This window comes from Saccopteryx leptura, chromosome 3, assembly GCF_036850995.1.
Source record: "Saccopteryx leptura isolate mSacLep1 chromosome 3, mSacLep1_pri_phased_curated, whole genome shotgun sequence".
NCBI lineage: Eukaryota > Metazoa > Chordata > Mammalia > Chiroptera > Emballonuridae > Saccopteryx > Saccopteryx leptura.
Genome location: NC_089505.1, coordinates 92,114,979 through 92,122,842, shown reverse-complemented (window position 1 = coordinate 92,122,842; position 7,864 = coordinate 92,114,979). Strand labels below are relative to the sequence as shown.

At 55.0% G+C, this 7,864-nt stretch overlaps 1 protein-coding gene and 1 long non-coding RNA gene across 7 annotated transcripts in view; one reads left to right on the top strand and one right to left on the bottom strand.

Moving 5' to 3' along the window:
• Window positions 1-2,063: 2,063 nt before the first annotated feature.
• Window positions 2,064-7,131, bottom strand: LOC136399663 (uncharacterized). Of its 6 annotated transcripts, XR_010750185.1 has the most exons (5): window positions 6,830-6,844; window positions 6,594-6,690; window positions 5,925-6,448; window positions 4,376-5,761; window positions 2,065-4,261 (listed from the first exon to the last, which is right to left on the bottom strand). It is a non-coding gene; the product is annotated as an uncharacterized lncRNA (long non-coding RNA). The 6 variants fall into 6 exon arrangements; XR_010750182.1 differs by lacking the exon at window positions 6,830-6,844 and adding an exon at window positions 7,047-7,131 and having other exon boundaries at window positions 2,066-4,261; window positions 5,925-6,690; XR_010750183.1 differs by having other exon boundaries at window positions 2,066-4,261; window positions 5,925-6,690; window positions 6,830-6,863.
• The window catches only part of DHRS3 (dehydrogenase/reductase 3), a 40,676-nt gene continuing 38,468 nt past the window's right edge, over window positions 5,657-7,864 (top strand). The window contains exon 1 of the mRNA XM_066375105.1: window positions 5,657-5,851. Within this exon, the coding sequence (XP_066231202.1) occupies window positions 5,657-5,851 (195 nt within the window). The remainder of the gene's footprint in view (window positions 5,852-7,864) is intronic.

Below are 7,864 nucleotides of genomic sequence, written 5' to 3'. Positions count from 1 at the left end.
AAGGCCCACGGTCAAGGCACATATGAGAAAGCAATCAATGAACAACTAGTGTCGCAACGAAAAACTGATAATTGATGCTTCTCATCTCTCTCTGTTCCTGTCTGTCTGTCCCTATCTATCCCTCTCTCTCTATCTGTCCCTGTAAAAGAAAAAAAATAGAAAAAAAATAGAACATTTATATAGAAATTCACAGAGGTAAAAGAAGTGAGTTGGAGAGAAATGGGCTCAGGGAACAAGTTACAGAGGCAAAAGAAGGGCCCTGGAAGCTCAGGAGAGAGAGAGAAGCCAGGAAAACACGCCTGGGGGAGGAGTGGGAAAGGCGCTCTTGTCCCACAGAGAGAGCGGCCTGGGTCCTCTGTCTTACGTGTATTAGTTATCTGAAGCTATCCAGGGAGGGTCCCAACAGAATATTCATCAGATCTCCAGGTGTGTCCTTTCAGGGTCCTGCTCTCCACTGATTGGTCAGTGCCAGGGCAGGGGGGGTCATTAGTCCTGAGGTCAGCCCTGGCCTCACCTGTCTGCCTTTGCTGCTTTTCTGGGCCTGGAGCTGAGACACAACTGAGGCCTAGATGTTATCCTTACGGGTTAACGCTTAAGGGAGTGGTCATGCAAGGGCCAGCATGGGCGTCGCATGAGGCCACTCTTCGGCCCCTGTCCCTCCTCCTCGGGGGGTCTACTGCATGACGAGGACATGCCAGGGGAGGAAAGGTCAGGGGAGGGTCTGAACCACAGGCCCAACGATATGAAAGGTCAGGGGGTCTGAACTCCCTGACAAGTGATGTGCTAGGGGAGGAAAGGTCACCCTGGGGGCGAGGTCCTTGTTTTCCCAGTTTTGCCCATTGCTAGACACCCAGGGCTTCTCACCCTGGTGACCCTCTGTACCTGGCCCACCGTCCTGCTCCACTCAGGCTTATCTAACACCTACCCCAGAATCATCCCACACCGCTCCTCTCTGACCCATCTTGCCTTATCCTCCATGGCACCCCAACCCCTACAGGGACCACCCCGCTCGCTAGAGGACCCGGTGATGGTTGCCTGACGGGAGATGGGTTGAATGGGTGCATGAAGGTGGCCCTGCTCTGCCAGCTTCCATTTTCTTTCCCATTACATATCTGTGGATCTGCCCAGAGCTGCCAACCTGGAACAGCCCATGAGAGAGCTCAACACCAGGACGCATCCTAAGTGCGAAGGCGGGAAGGGCTTGTGCAGGGGTCAAAGAGGCAAGGGAGCCTGCGTGCAGGGCTGGGGACAAGGAGGGGCCCCGGAGAGGAGGCGCGACAGTCACTGGCACGTGGCTTTCTGCCCCCCCAAAACCCAGGATGCTGGTTCCAGAAGTCCAGGATGGAAGCCCAGGAACCGGCATTTGGACAAGCTCCCTGGCTGATCCTGTATATGTCCTGAGAGAGACCCAAGGACAAAGCAGCCAGAGCTGAGTCCTGGACCGGAGTTCAAATCCCACTCTCATCTCCTAGCTGTGTGATCTTGAGTGACTTTCCTAACTTCTCTAAGCCTCAGATGAGTAGAAGATTAGAAGACAAGACTTGGAACCCATGTATTCTTCACTTTCAGCTGAGATGGTGGTAAGAAAAGTGCCCAATTAAGGACTACACAGGAGCATTTATGTGTTCAGCAATGGGGATGCAATAATAAAAACAAAACACAAACAAACAAACAAAAGATGGGGCTTGGCCCTGGAGGCTGGGGGGGGGGGGGGGTGGAGGCAACAGGCCACAGGCTGGCTCTGTTGGGCGCTCAGCTATAATCCCAGACCCGGCTGCCTGGGCTAGAAGGCGGCTCACGCCTCCCCTCCGTGCCCACCCTGGGCCGGGAGAGCTGAGTCATGGAAAAAGTTAGCTCTTCAGGCTGCACCTCACCTCCCTCCTCCACCAAGCCCACAAAGGCTCCTTTCACCTTTTTTTTTGGGGGGGGGGGACTGTGGGGCCCTCTCCCCAGGCTGGGATGTGAAATTTCAAACTTCGCCCTGGAGTTAAATTCCCCACCTTCAGCCCCAAAGGAAAATAAGGGAGGAGGGGGGTACCAGGAGCAGAGGACATGAAGTGGGGGGGGAGGGGGCAGGAGGATCGTGGCCCATGCAGTGCTCACTGACGCCAGGCCACCGGGACCCTCTGGGGTGGTCTGTGAGCCCCGCACCCCAGCCCAGTGCCCCGGCCCACATCTTCCTGCAGAACTTGGAGGGGGGAGCGCAGAGGCGACAGCACCTCCCCGGGCAGCCGATGATGATGGAAGAGGCCTGAGGCTCACAGGCCCACAGAACCCACATCCTGGACAAAGGTAGAACAAGTAGGAAAAAGGTGTCTGCTTCCCGGCCACAGGCCAGCCTCAGCTCCTTTTTAGGACTGCCTGGCATGTTCCCTTTAACTCTGACTTCACCCCAGACTTGATGGGTGGGAGAGGAGGAGCAGCACCCTGTGTGGCCTTGCATGAGTTACTCAGATTGGCTGCGCCTCTGTCTCCTCTTGCGAAATGGACACAGCGACAGCCACCTCCTCCGGCTGTTAAGATGAGGAGAGACTGTATGTTAAAGGGCCTGATAGGGTGATGCCCAGTTTGGGTTCTCAACCTCCTTCCTACTCAAACACACACCCAGGGAAAACCTAGCTGGGACCTAGTGGCCACCAGGTTGGTTGGGGTCTGAGCAGGGTTGGGCTAGCTGGTTGCGGATCAGGGACTTGGGTGAACACGCTGCTGTGTATGAGTTACTTAACATCTCTGTGTCTCTGTCTCCCCATAAAGCTGTGGGTGCATGGGGAAGTGATCTTTAGGAATGTTTTGAGGGCTGGAGGGAAAAGGATTTCTGGTGGGGTAGAAGTCAAGTGGGAGTCAGGCCAGGGCAGCTTGGAGGCACAGTGTCACACCCTGGCCACTAGGCGGCCTCAAGGATAACGGATGAGATCAGGCTGAGTGCGTCTCTATTTGGAGTCCTCTTCTTGACAGGCCTGGCAGACACCAGCCACCGCTGGATGGGGAAGGCCTGTCCAGGGTTGGGATTTCTCCTCCATTTTTACAGACCTACAGGGTAGGAGCAGGCAGTCACTCTAATGGAGTCCTAACTTTAGCCGTGGCCTAGGAGTTGGATGAAGGCAATGGCCTGCTTTTTGGTCATACTGTACTTCTGGAGGGTCGGATGGGAGGTCAGCAGGAGGCTCATCCTGCACCTCTCTTCTTCCTCCTGCCTGAAGGGAGTGGGTGAGAAGAAGAATCAGGTCTTGATTCAGATCCCTCCCTCCTGCACTTCCTAACAGGGTAGCCTCACAAATGAGGATGATGATATTGCAAGGTCAGTGGCAGATTCATAGTTAGAATACAACCTTTCAACCCAGGACAATCTCTCATTCATCCCCACTCTTGCACCCCCTTTTTTTATTCCTCCCAAATGCTCCCCAGATAATGAGTTTCCCAATTTATCTGGAAGGAAGATCCTCCCCTGCAGAACTTCTCACCAGATGTAGAAGGTCTTTGCAGCAGCACAGGAGGTAAATCCCCATTGCCCCTTCCCAAATCAATATTTCTCCAAAAAACTTTCTTAAAGGACCCTCGGCAGAATGACCAGGGTGATGGTGGTGGAGCATTGGACAAGCTTCAGCACACCCAGCCCCGCTGAAGCAGACCATGGAAAATGAGGCAAATCTCCCTGCAGAACCGCTGCCCCAGATTACAGGGCAGCTCCCGGGCTCACCCTCTCTCCTCCTGGCCTGGGTCCATCAGGGGGCAGCAGGAAGCAAGTCCCATCAGCACTTTTAACTGGTGCTGCTTCTTAGTGAGTCACCTCCCAGACTTCCTGCAACAGACAGCTCTAAATAGCTGGGTCCCACCCTCCAGCAGGGGAGCTGTTCTTCTCAGGGGGGAAGATAGGAGGTTGTAAGGTGGGTGCCCAGCTAGGGAAGCCTCAAGGAGACCCAAAGACAGAAGTCACTGCCAGCAAAGCACAGGGGACACTGGGCCAGGACTTTTTTTTTTTTTTACAGGCTTTTGTTATTAAAGAAACTGCTGTCAGTCAAGGTAATTCTCGCCCATATGAGCAGTAAATATGCTCCCACCTAATCTTATGGGGATTTTATTGGTACCTTGGGGGCAGAGGTTCCTTTACCCTGTCCACCTTTTCCCCTCAAAGCAAAACTCTGCTCCCCAGCTGTTTCCCCCATCAACGTGAGGAGCTCGAAGCAGCTTTAGAAAGTGCACTCGAAGTGAAGACAGAAGACGCCTGGGCATACAGGGGTCGGGAGCGGCTTCCTGGTCCTACCTGCAGGCAGGGGATGACCAAATGACTCGAAATAAACCCTGGGCGACCTGGTTGGATCAAGGCATTCGCGAGCTACCCCCATCCCATCCCATCCCCAGGATCAGGGGCAGTCACCTGGTCCCCAGGCGCCCTAGCTCGGGGAGACCGCGTCCGGGGCAAGGAGGAATGTCTCGAGGAAGGATCCAGTTCGTAGAAGTCGGTCCTAACGTGCTCGACTTAACGGCTGCGAGCCCTCAGAGGCACCGCCAGCAAGTCCCGGCTTGCAAAAAGGGGAGCCAACCCGAGAACTCAAGTCGCAGCGAGCCTGTGTGCGCGCCCGCGCGCGCTCCCCGCGGCTGCGCAGGGGGAGGGGAAGCCGCGGCAGCCACTCAGAGGAACCGGAGTGAAGCCTCCGACCAACTTTAACTGTCAATCAGACTTAATGGGGTATTAAAAAAAATGGGGGGGGGGGAGGCCGCCCTCTAGCTCCGCGCCGCTGCCGCCCCGGGAGCGAATGAATAAAGCGGCGTAGACCCGGGCGTCCGATCCACGCGCGCTCCGCACTCGGGCCCTCTCCAAGTTGGAAAGGACAAAAAGAAGGCAATAAATGCTAACAAGGGAGAGAGAGGGAGCCGGATCGAGCGGCAACTCCCAGCCTCTGCTGGAAGAGAGAGGGAGGGAGCCGGATAGAGCGAGCGCGCGCGAGGGCGAGCCATGCACGTAAAGAAACTGACACCCGGACCCCCCACTTCTGCTGCACGTTGCTGGCAATCAGAGCGCGTTTAAGCAATTTCCTGAGCCCAAGAATAGCAATGAGTCGGGAGACTTTCGCAGGCTGAAATTGGGAGCTCCAAGCACTTTTCCCCACTTTTTCTTTCCTAGAGAAGGTGGGGGGGGGGGGCGCTACAATTTGGAAACAGCTTTTTTTTTTTTTTTTTTTTTTTTTTAATCTTGCACTTTGAAACCGCGGGACTGTGGCAGGGTGCGCGCGTGTGGTTGGTGCCTTTTTTTTTTTTTTTTCCCTTCCCCTGCCTAAACTCCTCTGTCAGCCTGTAAACATTACCTGAGAATTCCCCAGCCGAAACGGCGGCTGGGGCAAGAAACTTCTTGTTAGAACTTCCCACCTCCGGCTTCCCCTCCACCCCTCTTACTGTCCCAACCTTCTGAGGCGCTTTTTCTCTTCCCCAGCAGGGTTTATCTTTTTTTTTTTTTTTTTTTTTTTTTCCTTCTTTTTCTTTTTCACACCCGGTGCTTTGCATTTGGGAAGAGGTGATTTCAAGAGTGGCCAGGTGGGACGCCTCTCTCCCCCTCATTCAGTTTATTTATTATTGTTTGGAGTGTTTTCTTTTTCAATTCCTGTTTTGTTCGGTCCGGGGAGTTTCGCCCCCCGCCCTGCCCGGCTCCGCGGCGCGGAGGATGGTGTGGAAATGGCTGGGCGCGTTGGTGGTGTTCCCTCTGCAGATGATCTATTTGGTGGTGAAAGCAGCCGTCGGACTGGTGTTACCCGCCAAGCTGCGGGACCTGTCTCGGGAGAACGTCCTCATCACCGGCGGCGGCAGAGGCATTGGGCGCCAGCTCGCTCGTGAGTTCGCAGAACGCGGCGCCAGAAAGGTACGGGGGCAACGCGAGTCCAGGGGGTGGGGGCTGAAGGTGCGAGAGACCGCGGGAGAAGGGGTGCGCCCACCTGCTGCCGCTGCCGGAACCCGCGCCGGGGGTTTGAGAGTCGCCGCTGGTCACCGGACTTCTCTGCGCCACCCGCGAATGCTGAGCTAGTCAGTTTCACCTTGTAAATTTCCCGGGCACCGGACTGTCGTTTTTGGCAGGTCCGGAGCTGATCCGCTTCTTTAGGGTCTGCGGCTGGCTAGCTATTCACCCTCACCCCGAAACTCAGGAAACCCACCCATTCCCCACGTTCCTCCCCCCTCCCCCCCGAGGGAAGGTACTGCGTTCCCCCTCCTCGCTTCCCCTCTGTGTCACCACCCTGGTGAGTGCAGGGTGTGTGCGCTCCTGGGTAGAGCTGCGAGCCAGCGCCTGCTAGCTGGCGCTCCGTGTTTTCCTTGGCAACCCACTTCCCAGCCCTAACCTGGGCGGCTGCAGCTCTGGAGGCACGAAGAGAGGGGATACTTGGTTAGGTTTGAAAAGAGGGAAACGGTCTCAGAGGGTCTAGTCTGGCCTAACAGGCACTCCAAGGCCCAGGTGTTTGGAAATCTGGAGAGAGGGGGACAGAGGAACCAGTAGCTGATAAAGAGCCCTTGTTCTTACCTTCAACCCTGTTCCCCCGCCCTCTATACACAGCCACAGAGGGGACCCTGCCCTCCAAGTTCTGCCTTGAACTTTTTGGTAGTCCCAGCACCTCTTCCTCCAGTTTCCGCAGACCTGCTGCCGGAGAATGGAGAGGGTGAGCCGGCTGTCACCCAACTCCGACCCGAGCCAGGCTGACTCACCCAGCCCTGTAAAGAGGAAGAGCAAAAACAGGGAATTCGTTTGAAACTTCAACTGTTGAGAGCCAAGGGGGTGAAAGAGCCGTGAAGCCAGCTGATCTGACGGCAGGGCCAGGGATGGGGTGGGGTGGGGGGTGGGTGCACATACCTAGGAGATTAAGTAAATATGTACTGTAGGAAAGCAAACCTGCATGTAATTCCAGGTTGCTTTTGTTTTGTTAAATACTGCCCTGAGATTTACAATTCCTCTGGGGTGGCTGGGGCTGGGACTGAACTTTGGAGCCTGAGCTATCAGCCAAAGCTGATCGCCATTTAACTCCTTGCGCACCGGCAGGGGGAGGAGGGGGGGCGAGGGCGAGCCTGACCTGGCTGAGCGAGCTGGGGTCCACTGTCCTGGGCTCCTGCTTCTCCTTGAGCCCTTGGGTGGTTCGGACAGCTGCTTGACCTTGCAGTTGGAAGGGGAGCTGGGAAGTGTTTTTAACCCTTGGACATATGGGGAAAGGGGAAGTAAGACTTGTTCTCAGCAGTTTCATTTCCTCGGGGTGATGCCCCATTGAAAGGCTCCCAAAGCCCTTTGTGGAGAGGGATCAGGAGGGCAGATGAAGGTGCCCTTGCAAGGGGACGCAGGGTTTGGGATGCTGGTGTGTGACTATCAGTCCTTAGCTGTCTGCATCCCTCAGAAACTTTCTTCTGTCTCTTGCAGCTGGCCTCAAGCCTGGCTGTCTTTAACTGCTCTTATAACTGGCTGCAATGGGCATATGCAGAACTCTTTTAGTCAATCTGGAAAAACTTGACTGACTATAAACAAGCCTAAATTGAAAGAAGTCTATGGCATGGGGGAGGAAGGCAGAAAGAAGAGCGCAGAGCGGGTCCTGCCAGTTCAGGCACTAGGAACTGTGCCCCCACCTCACTTGGAACTGACTGGCCCTTCCAAGGAATAAACCCAGGGCCAGTTAGAAATATGTCTGGAATTGGCGTCAGGTCACCAGAAACAGAATCCATGGGGCTCCATGGGGCCTTCAAAAGTTCCAGTGCCGTTCACCCTCGTAGGTTCAGTCATCCGACCAGTCAGGATGACCAGGAGGGCTCCCATAGCTCATAATTATCTGACCAATTATTGGAGCTCCTTTTTATGTATTTTTTATGTATTTTTATTATTATTATTCATTTTAGAGAGGAGAGG